Source organism: Zootoca vivipara, chromosome 11 (genome assembly GCF_965207765.1).
Source record: "Zootoca vivipara chromosome 11, rZooViv2.hap1.1, whole genome shotgun sequence".
NCBI classification, from domain to species: Eukaryota; Metazoa; Chordata; class Lepidosauria; order Squamata; family Lacertidae; genus Zootoca; species Zootoca vivipara.
In genome coordinates, this window is record NC_142594.1 from 6656133 (window position 1) to 6676559 (window position 20427).

The 20427-nt window shown below is 43.2% G+C and overlaps 1 protein-coding gene across 1 annotated transcript; it reads left to right on the plus strand.

Moving 5' to 3' along the window:
• The first annotated feature begins 321 nt into the window (after positions 1-321).
• HERPUD2 (HERPUD family member 2) lies at positions 322-18683 on the plus strand. The gene is made up of 8 exons (XM_035129664.3): positions 322-791; positions 3919-3996; positions 7611-7724; positions 8990-9135; positions 11922-12044; positions 13753-14076; positions 16547-16661; positions 17822-18683. Exons 1-8 carry the CDS (start codon positions 642-644, stop codon positions 17981-17983), a joined length of 1212 nt encoding a protein of 403 aa, XP_034985555.1. The 5' UTR covers positions 322-641; the 3' UTR covers positions 17984-18683.
• The last annotated feature ends 1744 nt before the right edge of the window (positions 18684-20427 follow it).

Below are 20427 nucleotides of genomic sequence, written 5' to 3' on the forward strand. Positions count from 1 at the left end.
TGTCTTTTCTCGGTGCCCGCCCCCCCGGCCTAGGCGATTCCCGAAAGCGCTCCCGGAGACGCGGCTCCTTCCCACCGCCGCGGAGCTTCCCCGGCCGGATTTCTGCCTGCGAGGCTGCCCTGGAAAGGCCACCGCGGAGGGTGCGCCCAAAACAAAGCTTTATTTTTTTGGGGGTGTTGTCGGCCTGCCTCCCTCTTGGTCTGTGTCCCCCCTCCCTCTCCCCTTCTTCTTCCCCGCCTCCTCGCACACGCTCAGTCTGTTCCGGCCACCGCCTCGCAGCGCCCCCGCGCAAGGAGGAGCCGCCGCCGCCGCCGCCGCCGCGCCGAGCAAGAGCGCTCTCCCGGCGGCAAGGGGCGGTTGGTGGTTGTTTTCGCGGCCTCCATTTTAAGCGTCGCTGCAAGGCCCCGGGCGGCGACGAGGGAGGCTTCCCGGGCGACGTCGAGGCCCCGGCGGCGGCGGGCCTTGTTGTGACGCCGCGCTCCCGTGTCTCCCCGGCGAGGCTTGGGCCGGGTCTGGGCGGCGACGGAGATGGGCGCACGGGGCCTCTTGGCCGGCACTCGCGCACCGCTAAGGCGCTGCTCTCCCTCCTGAGCCTCGCTTCTTGCCTGCCTTCCTTGTCGCCGCCCGGGCCGCTCGCCCCCATGGAGACCCCCGCGGCGGGGCCGCCCCCCGTCACGCTCATCATCAAAGCCCCCAACCAGAAGTACACCGACCAGACCATCCGCTGCTTCCTCGACTGGACCGTGGGCAAGCTCAAGGGACACCTCTCCAAGGTGTACCCCAGCAAGCCGGTGAGACCCCCCAACCACCAGGCCTCCCCCCCAAACAACCCCCCCCCACCACCCCAGTCCCCTTGAGCACAAACAACACTCTCTTTCCAGGCAGCTCTTCCTTTCCGTGTCCAAGTTGCCAGCCTTTCGAAATACTGTTTATCAACCCGGGTGGGGTTGTGTGCTCAAGCTGCGTTTTTACGCAGAGGGAAATGAGAGCAGTGTCGATTAATAACCCCCCGACTCCGGGTGAGAGTGGCTTGGAAATGGAACCCATCCCTCCTCGGCTTTGTTTTCTGGAGCTGCTGCTTTTTTTTTAAGCAGCAGCTCGAAGCTGTGGAAGGCTTTTGTCTCTCTCTCCAGGTCTCCTTGCGTGCGTGGAAAGCCACCCCTGGCTGGATTTCTCTGTTCCAGGCATAGGAAAGGAGGAGGAGGAAAAGGGGAAAGCCCAGGGGGTGCGCTGCTGGACAGCCCAGCCGCTTGTCGTCTGTCCCTAAGTTATAATGCTGCTTTTCTAGACACAGTGGAAGAGACACTGTCACCTGGGCGTTGGCACCCTGGCCAACAAACTGGGCCTTCTCCCCCTCTCTTCCTGTGATGAAAAACCCCACTTCTCCTAAATATGCTTCAATAAACCAGCGAGATTGCCTTCCTTGGCCTGGCATCCCGTACACAGCCACTAGTTGCTGGCCCTTCTATGAATTTTTCTGAGACCAAATGGTCACCCTTGATCAGGTGGCACTCAAGCGTCCTCCTTCCTTGCCTGTCCTATTTCTTCAGTACAGAAGTTACAGGTTTTTCAGTTATTCCTGAAAGTTCCTGCCTTGATTTTGCTTCCACCCGAGCAGCAATGCTCTCGGCATGCTTCCCTTCCCTTCCCACCATCTTTCCCATAGAAACATATTTCAGCAAACAATACATACAGCGAAGGTCGCTTTGCATATTGTTTAGGTGTATTTTGAAGACGTTTTAAGCTGGACACCTAAAAATGTAAAGTGGCGAATGCAATAAATGTATGTTTGTGTATGTGTATTGATTGCATAGGCTTTCTCAGCAGGAAGCTGAGATTGCTTGCACCTCTAGCTGAATGTATACTTGGTTTTTTTCCTTGCACAATGCACAAACTGTACAAAATGGCCCAGAAATGCCTGCATATTCATGCCCTTACACCATAGCTGCCAAGTTATCCCTTTTTTTAAAGGGATTTTCCCTTATGCTGAATAGGCTTCCTCGCGAGAAAAGGGAAAACTTGGCAGCTATGCCGTACACTTTTGGTTAATTGGGGAAGAGATTATCCAAGACTGGTGATATCCCTTTGAGTGTTACAGACTATGATGCATCCTGCTTGTTGGGGGAAAATGAAGGGCAAACTTTGAAGATTCCAAGGACAACTTGAAAAATAAGACAAAAGCAGGGAAAGTGTGCTAAAGGGGAGGGGAAAACGAAAGCTTTTTAGAACCCCAGGGATTCCTGTTGCCCAAAGTCCAGGTAAATCACCCATATTCTGGCTTCATTCATTGACTAAAAGCACTGACAGATAGGAGCAGACAGGCCAGCTTCTTTCATAGAAATGTCTTCAAAGGCTGTCTGCACATTTTGCTTCATAACTTTCTTTCTAGATGGGCCAAAGTCTGACTTAAAACATAAAATAAAAATGAAAGCTCTGAGTCTGTTTGCCAGGTATCTCAGCAGTAGGTCTTGCTCCAGTGTAAGTGTACGTGGCATTGCAACCTTCATTTTCTTATCCAGGATCTACCCACCCCACTCTGTGCGCCATGATCTGTTAATCTGTGCGATTGCAGGCAATATTTCCTTCCAGTGGCAACCTCCTGTTTCTTATGACATAGGGCGAGCTTTTCAGGGACTCGCAGTGGAAGGAGCATTTGTATAACTGGATCCTAAGCCTGATGTGCATTACTGAAGAGTAAATCCACGGATCCTGAAGCTGAGGCTCCAAGACTTTGGCCACCTCATGAGAAGAGAAGACTCCCTGGAAAAGACCGACCCTGATGTTGGGAAAGATGGAGGGCACAAGGAGAAGGGGACGACAGAGGACGAGATGGTTGGACAGTGTTCTCGAAGCTACGAACATGAGTTTGACCAAACTGCGGGAGGCAGTGGAAGACAGGAGTGCCTGGCGTGCTCTGGTCCATGCGGTCATGAAGAGTCGGACACGACTAAACAACTAAACAACAACAAATCCATATGAAACAACTTATATATCCCTCTTTCGGAAATACTCCTTGATACAAGGGTCACTGCTACACTGCTCTGCCATCACCTTTTTTTTGGTGGAAATCAGAATGTCTTCAATCTAATTGACTTCATTTTATAGCAAAAGTATCAACAGATGCAGTCATAGAAAAACTCATCTTCATAGAAAGCGTTCATAACTGCCACATCAGCTAGAAGTACTGCTGTGGAAGCATACTGTATTTTTCTGTGTATAACACGCCCCCATGTATAACACAACTCCTATTTTGGGGGACTCCAAATAAAGAAATTCCCCCATATGCACTATCCGTGTATAAGACAACCCCCAATTTTAAACTTGAAAGAATAGGGGAAAATATAGTCTTATACATGGAAAAATACGTTAAGTGTATTTTCAACTGTGTGGGAAAACTGTAGGGCACAATTTCTCTTTGTAACCTCACTGTGTTCTGTGTTAGTGATCTCAGTCTTAGCCACAAATCTCATGCTCAAGGGAAGCTGAATTTGTATTTTAAAATGTTGCTCCAGGTGCTTACCTTTAAATTTAGCAACAACTAACACTTTAAAATGACAACATTTTAACCAAAGTACATTTATTATTGTTCCCCGACCTCGGAGGTTTTATTGGTGATGCGTTTGATAAAGGGAAGGAGAAGCTATTTTGAGAAGTATAGGACATTACGTATTCACATGCATTTGACTTTAAAGATTAGTTTGAGGAAATGTGCTATGACTAAAGGTGAAAGTGTGCTTAGTTCTGTATAACATGTGGAAACTGGAATTCTAAAAATAAGTTATGTGCACCTCAAATGTTAACAACCAGCAACAAGAATTTAAGATAAGTCTTCTTCATATACGGTACAATTGTTTCCACCTCTAAATCAGTACGGTTGGGGGAAAAAATATGAATTCTCCATTTGTCCCGTCTCTCTAGTCTACGAAGGATCAGAGACTGGTGTATTCCGGCAGGTTGCTTCCTGATCACCTTCAGCTGAAAGATATTCTCAGAAAAGTAAGCGTTACTTTCACAACTCGCATACTTGTAGAAATAAAACAAATGCTGTGCCAAATTCTGTTAAACTGCGTAGTGACTCCGGCTGTAGGAAAGCGGGTGCAACATGATTTGATTAACTACATAAGCAAAATAATTACTGCAGTAGATATTTTAGTTTATTACACTGATATTAGTCGCTGGCTACTGAGCTTGCAGGTAAAGACCACCCTGGAAATGTTCCTCCTGACTACTCACCCCAGCAGAGAGGCATGAATTGCTGGCTCTTGCCACCAATACTATAAGTTAATTGGAATGGGTAATAATGCCAAGTGAGAAGGACGTAATGTCCAAACTGGTGTACAGGTATTCATGCTGAGGATTTAAAGGTAAGATCTTGCTGTCCCACTGTCCTTGCAATATTTCTGGATACGTGTCTTGGAAGTTCAACGTACACATGACACATCATTATTACTACTGAGATTTATATCTTCCAAAGCAGTCCCAATTTAAATGCTATCATTCTGCAGATGTGAAACGAATAGGCTAAAGCTACTTTTCCAGGTTCTATCTGATCACGAGACAGTATGAAAATAGTGAAAGGTGTCACCATAGCATAGAGATACAGTCATACCTTGGGTTACGGCCGCTTCAGGTTGTGTTTTTTCATGTTAAGAACGCAGCAAGCCCGGAAGTGTTTACTTCCGGGTTTTCCTGCGCGAGTATGTGTAGAAGTGTTCTGTGCGCTTGGCGCATGCGCAGAAGCGCTCTATCGAGCTTTTCATGCATGCGCAAAAGCGCTGCTCTAGTTACAGACTTTGGGGTACTCAGATTTGTGCAGGTAGCAATTAGTACATACTCTCTAGATCAGTGTTTCCCAACCTTGTGCCTCCAGCTGTTTTCGGACTACAATTCCCATCATTCCTGACCACTGGTCTTGCTAGCTAGGGATGATGGGAGTTGTAGTCCCAAAGCATCTGGAGGCACAAGGTTGGGAAACACTGCTCTAGATCAGGCACCCCCAAACTGCGGCCCTCCAGATGTTTTGGCCTACAACTCCCATGATCCGTAGCTAACAGGACCAGTGGTCAGGGATGATGGGAATTGTAGTCCAAAACATCTGGAGGGCCGAAGTTTGGGGGTGCCTGCTCTAGATGAAAAAGTCAAAATATTGTGGATAAATAAGTGAAAATCTCCAAGGCGATTCATTGTCCAAAAAGGAAGCTTGAGCGTGTGTTGAGGCCCATAATAATGACTAGGTAGGAAAAACTAACTTGATACTTAATTTACTTTTGATTTACTTTTACTTAAAAATCCAACAGGATGCAATAAAATCTTGAGCTCCCCTTTTTGCATTAAATATCTTCTGATTTATCTCTTAATTGAATAAAAGAAAGAACATATTGCAAGACGCAGGTGTGACTTACTAGAATAAAATTCAAGCTCTTTTTTTTTTTGCTTTCTTATGAATCCAAGTAATTTGCTGAAGTATCTGATGACTTTGATTCAGATCCCTGCACACCTGCAGGCTGCCTGTTGGCAGCTTTGGCCCAGCTTTGAGCACATGAGGCAATTTTCATTTCCATAGCTGATAATAATAATAATAATAATTTATTATTTATACCCCGCCCATCTGGCTGGGTTTCTCCAGCCACTTTGGGCGGCTTCCAACAGAAAAATAAAACACAGTAATCTATTAAACATTAAAAGCCTCCCTGAACAGGGCTGCCTTCAGATGTCTTCTAAAAGTCTGGTAGTTGTTTTCCTCTTTGACATCTGATGGGAGGGCGTTCCACAGGGCAGGCGCCACCACCGAGAAGGCCCTCTGCCTGGTTCCCTGCAACTTGGCTTCTCGCAACGAGGGAACCACCAGAAGGCCCTCGGTGCTGGACCTCAGTGTCCGGGCAGAATGATGGAGGTGGAGATACACAGCAGAGTCCTTGTTTATGAACCTGGCGTTACTTAACGATATGAATAATAATTCACATTTATGCAGGACGCTTTGAGTTTTCAAAGCGTTTTACATACATTAGTCGTCCGTACAATATCTGTGTAAGGAAGGTACGCCAGTGACTTTCTCCAGGTATAACCTCTGATTCACGTGTGGACATGCAAGAAAATTAAGGGATTTTGGAATGTAATCTATGATGAGCTTAAAAAAATGATACTTGGCCCAGACATCCCAAAAATTGCGAGAGAAATAGTCTTGTAAGCCATTGTAGCAGCAAGAATACTAATCGCAATGAATTGGAAAGGAGAGAAAACCCCAACAAAACTGGAGTGGCAAAGTAAATGGATGGAGTTTGCCAAATTAGCAAAAATGACAGAAAAACTGAGAGGCAACACTGAACAAATATTTATTCGGAAATGGGCCATTTATAAAAAAATACCTTAAAGATTACTGTCATAATATAAAGTCAGTGGCAGGACTTGAATGACTTCTGTGTTATGATGGGCAATTATAAGAGAATATATTATTGATGATTAAAAAGAAAATAGAGATTAATTGTGCACCAGATAAAATAAGCAGTAAATACACAATGGGGGTGGTAGGAAGTTATCGGGAACGCAAGAAGAGTGTACAGTGAGCAAATACTGTTATTTTCTTTTTGTAATTTTGTTTTGACCGCATATACATTTGCTTGTTACGACTTTTAAACCTTAATAAAGCATTAAAAAATGGGGGGGGGGACCCCAAAACCCTCTGGTTCATTATAATAGTTTGGAATAAATCAGTGCCTATAGGAGAAAAATACACTTGTCTCTTATAGACATGTGTGTTCAAACTTTTATTTCTGAATGGCTATAGCCTTCCTTAGAAACTAGCAGTTTTCTCGATGAGAAGGTTGGTAACAGGATCTTCTGCTAAAATTCAGGGGAGTCTTGACTATGTTCTATGCGCACTCTCAATTTGTGGTTAATAAGCTTTCACAATTTCCGTGCGCAGATGCACCCTGGAGCACATTTCTCCTGAAATGTACAGGAAGTCTGTTGCACACGTTCGGAGGTTTGATCACAGACTAATCAATATTGATTTTGGTCGGCGATTCCCTGTGGATAGAAGGTTTGAATTCCATTGCAGGATGAGTTGCCATAAGCTTTGTAACTTGCAACGGTTTGCTCTCTGGGAGTTTTTTAGCTGGAATTCCTGCTGAAAATGTGCCTTTCTATAAATGCAGGTATTGATCCTAAACAGAACAGCTCGGATGAGTAATTGCTTTGGCCGTTGATTTTGAAAATGTAACTTATGGTATCTATAGTTTGATAAATAAGCTTTTCTTTGGTGAAATGATTCACCCGTCTGTCACCAGAGGAAGAGCAAAATTTTTTTTGGGGGGGGGAGTTCATAAGTTTTAATTAGAAAATTGGATTCCGAACGGAAGGACCAGCTATGGTAAAAAGTATCACTCTGGTTTGCCTCTTTTGTGTACATTTTAAAGAAGAAAGATCTTAGTATAAGACTTCTCTAATATATATTTTTCCAATAAATATTCTGAAATATGTTTTATTCTTCAAATAACAGTGTAAAATATTTACTTGCCTCTGAACCGTTCAGCTGTAATTTGTATATTACCAATTTTGTATTTTAAAATCGCCTAATTTTTCTGCTAAAACTACTCACTTTTTTATTTTAGCAAGATGAGTATCATATGGTTCATCTAGTATGTTCTTCACGGACACCCCCAAATTCTCCAAAGCCTGATACCCTTAGGGAAAACAATGGATCATCGGCACCTAGCAACAGCTCGGTGAGTTGGCTTTGTGTAAGGTGCAATCATTAAAGCTCTGTCAACAATGCTGTTTTACTATAAGAAATCCTGACAGGAATATGATGACAACATGGCAATGTTTCGGCTTGCAGCTTCATCTGTTTCAATTTTTTTTTTAAGTATCAAAGTGCTTGACTATGATCCCAAGAGGAAAAAGGTCCTGGGTTGTATAATGGAACTGCAAAATCCCTAGACTACTCACATTGTTGAAAAACTTGCTATTTTTCATCCTGCTTTGTTTGGGGATCCTAGAGGTACTGAGATTGCCGTGTCTACTCCCCGCCCCCCAAATAATTAGTGTGTAATTGTGATCTTTTCACTCAGAATAGGAATACATTGGTGCCTCGCAAGACGAATTTAATTCGTTCCGCGAGTCAATTCATTTTGCGAAAAATTCATCTTGTGAATGGCGGTTTCCCATGGGAATGCATTGAAATTTCTTTTTTTTTGCCCATAGGAACGCATTAATTAAATTTCAATGCATTCCTATGGGAAACCGCGATTCACGAGATGAATTTCTCGCAAAACGAATTTGTCTTGCGAGTCACCATCAGATCGCAAGACGCATTCGTCTTGTGAACAATTCGTCTTGCAGGGCATATGTCTCGCAAGGTACCACTGTATAGACCCACTTTGCAGAATGTTACCCCCCCCCCCCGGCAAGTCTTTGTGATATTTTCCCCTTAATAGCAAGAACTATTTCCTACATGAGGAAAATTTTCATAAAAATATATATATATATATGTTGCCCCTTACTAAGGAGGCAGGCTAGGATTTTTATTTACTCAATAGTCTTAAAGGAAAACAGCAACAAGAAGTCACAGAGAATACAGTGGTACCTCTACTTACGGATAACTCTACTTACGAACGGAGCTCCGTCGGCCATCTTGGATGCAGTTTGGATAGGATTTTTTCTACTTACGAATTTTTAGATAGGGTTGCTTCGACTTACGAATTTTTTCTCCCAATGCATTCCTATGGGATTCGACTTACAATTTTTTTCTACTTACAAATGTGCGTTCGGAACGCATTAAATTCGTAAGTAGAGGTACCACTGTAATTGCAAACCTAATGGTTCAGGGGAAGTGTAAGTGAAGTGTTTTGAGTTCAGCTGGGATAGGTATGCGGCAGTAATGTAAAATACTCATTTTTGCGAAGTTTCGGGGACCAAACTATTCATCATAATACAGAATACTTTCTACGTCTGATGGAAATTATCGCTTGCATTTTTTTTTTAAAAAAAGAGTTCAGAACATTCAGGATCATCGACTCCTTCACCATCTCAAGAATCTTTACATACAGCTGGCTCTGATGGTGTGAGGCATCGCAACATGGCACAAGCACAGAGCGATCCAGTGCCGAGCCACCCGTTCCCTTATATCATGCAAGGGTAAGTAAAATGCTGCTCAAGGGCTTATTGCAAGAGCTTTGTTCAAGCGGTCATTTCTTGCAAGGTACCGTCATAACCATCTTGCAGGATTATGTTTGGCTGAAATGTTCAGAGTCCTGTGGACACAACCCAGGTTGGAGAAGATGGTAGCTGGTTTCTCCTTAAGCTTAGAAAACAAAACAAGCTTCCGTTGATTGTATTTGTTTAGTGAATTTATTTCATAACATTTATACGCCACTCGCTGGTAGAAAGAAACCCCAGAGCAGTTTACAAAACAGGTAATCAGTGTACGTAAGGGCTCTTACAAAATTTCTGTGCGTGAGTAACTTGTATGTCCTCACCACCAAGTGTAGAAGGATTAACTTTAAGGCTGTAATGATGCTCTTTGTCATTGCTGTCTTGAGCAATTTTCTAAACATCTGGTATTTCATCAGCGCTTTCATCATCTGATAGGCCTTTCCTTCAATATTTATCTGTTGCATAGCAGTTTATGGAATACATCTGCAAATGCCGTACATCAAAGACGATGCTTTCAGTGATTGTTTTTCACTTGTTCTGTTCTGCGCTGACGAAAGTGAAGGACCAATAATAATAATAATAATGTGCTCACTTCTTAGAGAGGGAAATTGGTCAGGGTCACAATGGAGGTTATTCTCTTTTCCCAGCTTTCATAGTTTATTAAAATAATAATTCAAGGCAACTCTTTTTGTTCCTGGATCATTTTTACTTCCAAAGAGATAAAAATCAATTCTCCATGTGATCATGAAACTTACTTGTGAACACTTGGAAAACTAAATAGGTTTTGCTTTCATGTGTGAACTGCAGGATTGATAAAAAAACAGACTGTCTCAAAAATAACCTGGTTTGAAATGAAATCTGAATTTAATACAGGTGTGTTAAAATAATATATAGACATACTTTAAACCAGATCCCTTCTATCAGTTGTGTTTAGGCTGTTGTCCTGTTCCCAATTACCTGGGAACTCCATGGAAATCACTTCTGAGTCATTATATAAGATTGCACTGTTATCCTGTTTTTTTGTTTAAACAAAACGTCAAAAATACTTGAATATTATAAATACGAAAAAATGGGTTAATTTACTTCTGTACAAATTGTGACTATTTAGACTCTACCAAACAGATGAACTTCTTTTGCATCTCATTGCTGGGGCATTTCTATCTAGTAACTGCCAGTTGCTTCTGGAAAATTCTAGGCATATAGGCCTCATATAGATGCTGTTGAAAAGTGCCCTTCCACATATACACAGGGAGCCAAATACAAACCCTTAATTTCATAGCGACTTTCCTGTCTTTCAAAAGGCTATAAACCTCTGCAGCCCAGAGGTTTGGGCTTATGCAATGTATGTTTTATCACAACAAAACAATGAGTATTATTGTTCAGGAACAAGATGCAAAACAGATTGCTTGATTAAAATCTATCTACTCTGGTGAACTCCATCTGCAGTGTACTAAATTCTCAAATTCACTCATAAATCTGTACTGAAACCCACAAAATCTACTCTTTTGCACTCTTATCGCCTAATACTGATAGCTTGTTTCACTTCCTTAAATGCTTTCATAAGGAAACAGTCGAGGTATTCTTCTCAAGGAAAAATATTTTAAGTAGTGGCACATGTAACAGAGAACAATCAGATTATTCTCCCAACAATTTTATTTTATGTTATTGTACATCAGAACTTCTAGTATTCTCCCCACTTCTCCCATCTCCCTAGTCTTGAAAGTATATTGTGAATTAGCAAGGTCTCCTGAGGCATCTTGCAGCCAATTTTCTTTCTAAGATAGGAATTGTTGTCTGATGCAATACGGTTGCATCAACTGCTAACACTGTAAATACTTGTTGCCCTTAAAGAGAAGATGGGGCCTTTCTGTTCTTTAAGATTCTCTTCGATGCATGTGAGCTGCTGACGGTTTTATATCATGCCAGCTTCTTCTAAAATCACTTTAGTACTGCACTTGACCCTGCTAACTGAACACTCTGCTTTGCAAATGCTGTAGTTGTAGCATTATCACACATTTGGTGTGAAGTAGCACACAGCGCTTGTTCCTAAATATTATATGAGTATATTTGTTCTACTGTAAAGTGTTATATTCTGATAAATGATACCAAAGTGTGATCTTCTGCTTTAACGGAAAATGACGGTGAAAATCTGTCTGTCTGTCTGTCTGTCTGTCTGTCTGTCTGTCTGTCTGTCTGTCTGTCTGTCTGTCTGTCTGTCTCCTGCTCTCTCTCTCTCTCTCTCTCACACACACAAACCCTGCCAGGGTCTAAATCAGGCATCCCCAAACTGCGGCCCTCCAGATGTTTTGGCCTACAACTCCCATGATCCCTAGCTAACAGGACCAGTGGTTGGGGAAGATGGGAATTGTAGTCCAAAACATCTGGAGGGCCGACGTTTGGGGATGCCTGGTCTAAATTAACAAGGAGGATAACACTTTTTGGTTGTTGCTGATTACACCTCTAGGAGGCCTGCAGTGTGGTGGCTGTGTTGAAATGCTCTTGAATTTCCTGGAGTGCTAGATTTCCGCATGCTTGCGAAATGCCCAATTAAATTGAGGAAGGAAATTAAATTTTAAGGAAAATGTGCACCGTAAAGTGTGGCAGGTGAAATCCCTCTGTTAACACATAATAGCTGATTTCTGATTGAGTGACTTAAAAGCAGACTGTCCTCTCCTTTTGTCTTTGTGGGGGAAACATGTTCCATGTAACTTTGGATATTCCGTTGATATCGGACAACCTGGCATGTAATTTGCTTTGATTGCCTGCAGCAACGTAGGAAACCAGTTCCCCGGACAAGGCGTGCCGGCTGCTTTTCCTGTGTACCCTGCTTTCAGCCCACTGCAGATGATATGGTGGCAACAGATGTACGCCCGCCAGTACTACATGCAATAGTAAGTACAAACGGTGCGTTCTTTAAATTAGTATTGAGAAAGCATAGCTGCCAAGTCTCCCATTTTCCCCGGGGAAACCCCCATTTTTCCAGCTGCCCCCATCCGAAAAAACCGGATTTTTTTGTTTTTCCCCGGTTTATTCTGGCGCGGCGGCCATTTTGGAACTGGGCGGAGCATGCTCAGAAGTGACTTTTGATGCTGCTCCACCCAGTTCCAAAATGGCTGCAGCGTGACTTCTGGTGCGGCGGCCATTTTGGAACTGGGCACAGCAGCATCAAAAGTCACTTCTGAGCATGCTCCGCCCAGTTCCAAAATGGCTGCCGCGCTACTTCCAGTATGCTACTTTCGGTCCGGTCCCTTCTTTTTCAGAGAGGAACTTGGCAGGTATGTTGAGAAAGCAGAGTGGCAGTTAAGACATAGAGGTGAGACTGCAGCTTTGTTATTCTTGAGTAGGCACTAGGACACCACCATGAGTGTTGTTACCCTCCACGTGCTTGAAGCCACCCTAGTGTGCCCTCAGAAACACCTTTCAGGTGATTGCCAGCGCTACCTTCCCTGGGCTTTGGTAAACTAAATCTAATGTGTAAACATATTTCCCCCAGAACACTCACCACAATAATTTCTCCTTGGTGAGAAATGCTTACAGATGCAGCCTTCCTTTTGTTTGGAGGCTGGCTTTGGTTCATGCTTTATATTGGAGAAAAATGAAGATACGTTTGTGGGATGTGATACATAAGTAGCAGTCAAATACAACATTCCTTGTTTTCCTAGAGGGGACATACAAGGGGATGTTTGGTCCAGCCAGTTGGAACTTCCTGTTTCCTCCTGGGCTGGGACATACTTCCTTTGCATGTGACTAGGTGGGTGTGACCTTACTTGTGCAGTTAAACAAAAGCACAAGGCACGCAGCTCTCTCTCTTTTTTGGGCCTAATCCGGCCCCTGCGGCAGTTTATTTCCTGGGGTAAAAATCCTTAAAAAAAAAACCTCAACAACTTCAACCCTTAAAAAAAGCTCAACAACAACTTTGGGGTAAAATAATAAAAAAGCTCAACAAATTCAATCCACATGTATATATTTTGTAAGCAAGTCTGCCTTCAGGGGTCTAACTGTGAACTGATGATATTGTAAGTAAACTTCTTTTACTGACTTTAAATAAGATTGCCGTGTGTTCATTCTCTTGAGAGGGATAAAAGGAGACTTGCCAGGAACATACAATTCAGTACTGAATTGTATGATAGCAAGAGGCTTTAACAAGCCTGCAACCAGCTACCCACTATATTAAAAAGGGAATGCACTCCGCTGAGTAAAGGGACTTGCTAACGCAAGTTAGGAAGAATATTAGTAAACAATATATCCTCTCCTGCCTCCCTGAACATCCCCACAAAGTTGAGTTGTATTATTGTTTCATGGTGAAGAGCATTCTTAGGGCCTTGCCTTCCCATCCGTTGGCTTTCAGGATGAGCTCTGCCGGAAAGTGACAGGCCGCCATGCCTCGCCACAGCTCTCCTTGTCATTTGCCGCAAATTATATTGCCTTATGAATTCACCACAGTGGTGCAGTGGGCGCAGTATTGAAGGGGAAGTGTAACCCATGCCAGGCTATGAACGCATTTACCCCGGTTAGTTCAGCCGACGATTGTGGAGAATGTGCATGGATAGATAGCTAACGAAGATTGTTGTTGTTGTTGTTTTTTACACTCCTCAACAGTCAAGCTGCAGTTTCAGCCCAGGCAACACCCAGCACGGAATCGAACACTCCCCCCGTTCCACAGCCCCCCAACTCTGAGCGTGCTCCTGCCAATGAGCCCCCAGCAGCACCCAATGTAGCCCCACAGGAGAACAGGCCCGTCAATCAGAATGTGCAGATGAATGCTCAAGGCGGCCCAGTGATGAACGAGGAGGACTTCAACCGAGATTGGCTAGACTGGATGTATACCTTTTCCAGAGCAGCTATCCTCCTTAGCATTGTCTACTTCTATTCGTCCTTCAGTCGGTTTGTGATGGTGATGGGAGCCATGCTGCTGGTTTACCTGTGAGTAAATGCTGCTTATTGATACACAGCACTCTGGTCTGACTACAGAGCACTCCCCCAAGTACAGCATTTTGACAATCAATACTACAAATTGTAATGGAGATCTGTACAGTGGTACCTTGGTTTACGCACTTAATTCGTTCCAGAAGTCCGTTCTTAAACCGAAACCGTTCTTAAACCGAGGCGCGCTTTCCCTTATGAGCCCTCCTGCCACGGTTCAGATTCTGTTTGTAGACCGAGCTAAAGCTTGCAAACTGGAACACTACTTCCAGTTTTGCGGAGTTTGTAAACAGGAATGTTTGTAAACCGCGGTACCACTATATTGCTTTCCCTGTATTGTGTCGCGGAGTTTGCCCAGTCCATTCATGGCCAAAGTGAGATTTGAACCAGGGGCTTCCCAGTCCCTATTGCTTTCCTCTGCCCCACCCCAAGTTTGACCATTAGCATAATCCATGTAAATAATGGTCAAGGGTATTCTTGTCAGCTACTGCTACGTGATCAAAATCTGAACTTCAAAGTTTGACTGATGTGAAACTAAGGATTTTAGAAGTTCATTTCTATTAGTATTTAAAATGCGTTAGAAACAAATTAATTTAAAAATTGTACTTTAAGATAAATACTTAGCATGTGATATCTGTATGTTGTATGAGCTTGCAATTTTAATTTCCAAAATTAATACTACACCTCTTAAAAACATGGAATCTTACTGGTTTACTTCAAGAGGCATGTAATAGGAACTGAATTTTCTTATATTGTTTCAAAGACCTATTTGAAACAGATGAAAGAGCACATATAGTATCAGTGCCAGTGTGGTGTAGTGGTTAAGACTCGTAATCATAGCTGCCAAGTTATCCCTTTTTTAAAGGGATGTTCCCTTATGCTGAATAGGCTTCCTCGCGAGAAAAGGGAAAACTTGGCAGCTATGCTCGTAATCTGGGGAACTAGGTTCACGTCTCTGCTCCTCCACATGCAGCTGCTGGGTGACCTTGGGCTAGTCATACTTCTCTGAAGTCTCTCAGCCCCACTCATCTCACAGAGTGTTTGTTGTGGGGGAGGAAGGGAAAGGAGAATGATAGCCGCTTTGAGGCTCCTTTGAGTAGTGATAAAGCGGGATCTCAAATCCAAACTACTCCTCCTCTTCCTCCTTCTCCTCTTCCTCCTCCTCCTCCTCCTCCTCCTCCTCCTCCTCCTCCTCCTCTTCTTCTTCTTCTTCTTCTTCTTCTTCTTCTTCTTCTTCTTCTTCTTCTTCTTCTTCTTCTTCTTCTTCTTCTGTGACTGAGCATCTTAAAGACGAAGCTTTTTATTAATGCAAACTGAAAGGAGAATGTGGGATAGCGGGTGGCGCTGTGGGTTAAACCACAGAGCCTAGGAGAATAAATCTGAGTGTTCAGAGCATTGCTTTCTGTGAACAGGGAGGACCCCACAGGGGCAGCGTTCTAGATCAACGCAAATTCACATGCACCTGAAGTTGTGTAGTGTGCTTGCACAATGATTTTGACAAACAAATATATCATGGCTTGAGTATGCGCACATTGGGTTCTAACCATGCAGTCTGTTAAGCTCACACACAGTATGTGGGCATGCGGTGGGTTATTTATACTTGGAGAAAACGGGCGTGTGATTGCATTGGATCAAGAATATATGAGCAGGGTTTCAGTTACAATCAGAGTTGATAGTGGCACTATCAATGCTTCGGTTACGTTTGCCATGGTTGTGTGCCCATCTGAATGAAAGTAGAAAATACCAGTGTACAGTGGTACCTCTACTTACGAATTTAATGCGTTCCGAACACACATTTGTAAGTCGAAAAAAAATTGTAAGTCGAATCCCATAGGAATGCATTGGGAGAAAAAATTCGTAAGTAGAAGCAACCTCATCTAAAAATTCGTAAGTAGAAAAAATCGCATCCAAGATGGCGGACGGAGCTCTATTCGTAAGTAGAAACATTCGTAAGTAGAGGTACCACTGTATCTACATTCCGTTCTATGAATTAACTTGAACCCTGTTTTAAAGAAGCAACATCTGCTGCTATGTTTCATATTTGTGAATAAGCTTAAACCATTTTTAAGGGCAGAGACGGAGCCTTAATTGCTCTACTATCTATCATGATGTGCCGAGCTTTTCTGTAAAGCCAGCTTTTCTGTAAATAATTTACTGTGCCAACAGCAAGACTATCCAAATGATTTAAACTGTTTAACACACAGGATCTGAACCCTTCGTAACTTTCCCAAAATTTCTGCAAGCTTGCCTAGGTCATGTAGCTAGTTCCACGTGTGGTTAAAGAGGGACCCCTCTTCCTATTTTAGTGACTACTTGCATCTGATTTGGTCTATTCCTTCTCTACAAATCAGGTTGAATGAGCCTTCCAGTGGAGAGCTATTTCGCTGTTCCACTGCCAACATTCTGTTTGTTTTCTCAGGTTAGGCAGGTATGATTTCTAGTAACTTTGCACATGTGTATTGTAAAACAGACACCAAGCTGGATGGTTTCCATTCAGGCAAGAGGGACTCCAACAGCCTCCAGGGAACAATGAAGACCTGAACCACGATGGGCAAAACGTAAATAATGCTGGACTTGAGGAGATGGTAGGTGGATGAGCATTCATGTTTACTTTCCAAAAAATATATAGCTGTTGGCAGTTTTACGATGTGCTGACAGCTCTTTTAAAAGTGAACTCTTGCATTAATGAACTTAAATTAAGACGGTCGTTCCATGTTCAATTAACCTGGGAGCAAGCTTCTTTGTGGGATGCAGGTAGTGCTGTGGGTTAAACCACAGAGCCTAGGGCTTGCTGATCAGAAGGTTGGCGGTTCAAATCCCCGTGACAGCGTGAGCTCCCGTTGCTTGGTCCCAACTCCTGCCAACCTAACAGTTCGAAAGCACGTCAAAGTGCAAGTAGATAAATAGGTACCGCTACAGCGGGAAGGTAAATGGCGTTTCCGTGCACTGCTCTGGTTTGCCAGAAGCGGCTTTGTCATGCTGGCCACATGACCTGGAAGCTGCATGCCGGCTCCCTCGGCCAATAATGCGAGATGAGCGCCGCAACCCCAGAGTCGGTCAAGACTGGACCTAATGGTCAGGGGTCCCTTTACCTTTAAGCCTCTTTGAATGGTGGGACTTTCTTAAGGTCTACGGGGCTGTATGGTCAAATGGTTAAATTGCACTTTTCAGATACATCATGTTGACTTCTGTCGTTTTGTCACATTTTACCAAATTATTATACCTGACTACATCATAGGATTCTTTTTTTAAATTTTTTTTTTTGCATTTACATAAACAAATGAATTGAATACATAAACATATAATCCCTTTTGACTTCCCTCCCTCCCCATTGTGGATCTTAATGTAACGATTTCCCCCCTCTGCATTTCTTTCATAACTATTTTTATAAATTCTTTGTCAATCCACAGTTCAAATTTTTACTACAAGTTTTCTGTCAATCCTACCGGTGTATGTAATTGTTTACAGTAGCTTTTCAAATGAATTATAAACTTTCCCCATTCTTCATTCAAGAAAGACCTCCTCTTCCTGGTTTCTAATTCTTCCTGTCAGCCTTGCCACCTCGGCGTAGTGTTATCTGCTCCTCTTCTTTGGTCGGAGTTGTACCATCTTTTCATTTATGGGCTAACAAGAGTCCTACTACATCCTAGAATTCTGTATATTTAACATGATTCCATCAGTGCAATTGATATATATCCCTCTGATCTGAAACGGTTAAACCACTTGGGGAATTTGTTTTGCGAAGGAGCACCTCATGGACGATGGGATCGACGAAGACAGTGGCGAAGATGTTGTTGATGTCAACACAGAGCAGCCGCATCCTGGCTTCATGGCTTCGGCCTGGTCCTTCGTCACCACGTTCTTCACATCCCTCATCCCCGAAGGGCCTCCACAAGTTGGCAACTAAACTGCGAAGGAGCCGTCAGTAGCAGAAGAGAGTTATGCTCAAAAGTGGAAGCGGACTCTGGGCAGGGGGTATTTTAAATACAGTGCAATTTCAAGATTTATAATGTAAACTTTCTGATCATGGTGTACAAAAATGTGTATTTTTTTCCCTCTCTCTCTGCTTTCTCATGCTTTACGAATATTTTAAGCCGAAATGGACTACTAAATGCTTTTTAAAAGATTCTTTATGTAAAGAAGAACAAATGTAAAAAAAGAAAGAAAGAATAGTCTTCCATGTTTTTTTCTTTCAATTGTGATAACACTGAGGCGAGAAGCTTGTAGTTGGCGTGCGGTGTGGTCCCTTTAAAGAGTTGTAAAACACTCTTTGGAACACTCTTTGGAAATAAGACCCTTCGCAGTAAAACAGTACCTGTGTAGGAATCATTGTGTATGTGGTTTTTAAAAATTGCTTAAAGTAAATCTGCACCATAGTTTTGAGTCGGAGGCAACTCAGATTTGCCAGGGGCATGTATTCCCCCCCCCCTTCACTTCATGCCACAAATGACATAGCAGCTCTTCAAAGGGAACAGAGTGATCGAGTGCACTACAAACTGTTTAATACATGCTGTACTTTTTTTAAAAAAAATATATGTACTGGGAAGCACAGAAACATGTAATTAGTTTTTTAATTAAAAAAGAGAGAAAAGCTACGGTGAAAAGAACACACATTCCTTTGAATTCTTCTGTATTCACCTACAGGGGTGGCCAACTCCCAAGAGACTGCGATCTACTTACAGAATTAAAATCTGGTGGCGATCTATCCCTGGTTTTTTTTTGGGTTCAGGTCAAAGATGTGGAGCTTTATTTTAGGGAGGAAGGAAGCCCCGTTTTTAAGGGTTTTGGGAGATAAAGAGGAACAGCCACTCACCAACTGATCGCTGGGGAAACAAACAGCCTCACTGAGTAAACTCCGTCTTCCGTTCTGCAGATTGTGCAAGAAGGGAGGGTGGGGCGAGGGTGCGGGCCCAGATTCTGTTTTACCAACGCGATCTACCAAAAACTCCCGGGGATCTACCAGGAACACACCGGGCTCCATACGCCTCAAGAGCCTGACTCTTGCGTGGCTGTGCAAAGGGAAGAGGCACATAGGTTTTTTCAGGTCACCTCCCGATGGTAAAAAACAGAGGATTTAGAACTTGTCTTTGTAGACGATAGGCATTGTTGGTTTTCTTCAGGGAAAAAAAGCAGGAGTCAAGTAACACCGAAAGATTTATAATGGGGTTTGTTGGCACTTTGTACTATGCGTAGCATGTAGAGAATCCCTTTTTAAAAAATCTGGCATAATCTGAATCATTCTTTCGGCGCACTCTAAACGCAACATGTTTTAAAGGTGGAGTGATAAACTTAGGAATCAATTTTGTATTTTGCAGGCCCTGAAAATGCCGAAGGGTCTGTTTTTTAGTCTTAACAGTTTATAACTGGAAATTCCTGAAGTCACTGGACACATCTATCAAAATGTTCACTGCTAAACTCGGCAGAAAGGGAAAACCCAGTTTCAAAAGGAAAACTGGAGAAAGAGGAGAAAGAGAAAGAGCGGAAGACCTATTCTTTGCAATAATAATTAAGTTTTGAGAAGCCGAACTAAGGAAGAAACTATTAACTCCATCAGAAATGTAAAAACAAAAACAAACCACCTATGTTTTGGAATGTCAACACTGCTGCCACTTTAAAAAATGTTAACTCTAAAGGATGTGTTCCTATGTTAGGCCCTCTGCCTGCAAATATCAAAACACAGTATGTTAAATGTCAGGTGGTCTTGGTACTTAAGAGGGTGTCATAGAATTCCCCCCCCCCCCCGCTCCCTGGGCCTATGAAAGTTCAGTTTGTTTGGTTTTAAACTTTATAATCACATCATTATTATTCACTTTACCTCTTTGGCTCTTTAGAGCAGGCATCCCCAAACTGTGGCCCTCCAGATGTTTTGGCCTACAACTCCCATGATCCCTAGCTAACAGGACCAGTGGTTGGGGAAGATGGGAATTGTAGTCCAAAACATCTGGAGGGCCGAAGTTTGGGGATGCCTGCTTTAGAGCCTGGTTGGGCGTGAGGGTCCGTCTGCTGGGAAAGGAGAGAGGGAGCCTCTCCCTGGCCCTCCTCCTGCTTCCCCCTCCCCAGAGCCTTTAAAACCTCCGGCCGTGGCGGGTGAGTTGGTGCCTTTTTTGCGCTTTTTTTTTGCCCATAGGAACGCATTAATTAAATTTCAATGCGTTCCTATGGGAAACCGTGCTTCGCAAGACAAAATTTTTGCAATACGAAATGACTCATGGAACGAATTAATTTTGTCTTGCGAGGGACCACTGTAGTTGGTCAAGGGAGCAGTGGACTCCAGAAGGTTGAAAATTTTGATGTAAAAGACAACAGCCAAGACGAGCCTGAACTGTTACCAACCGTAGATCTATTCTTGAT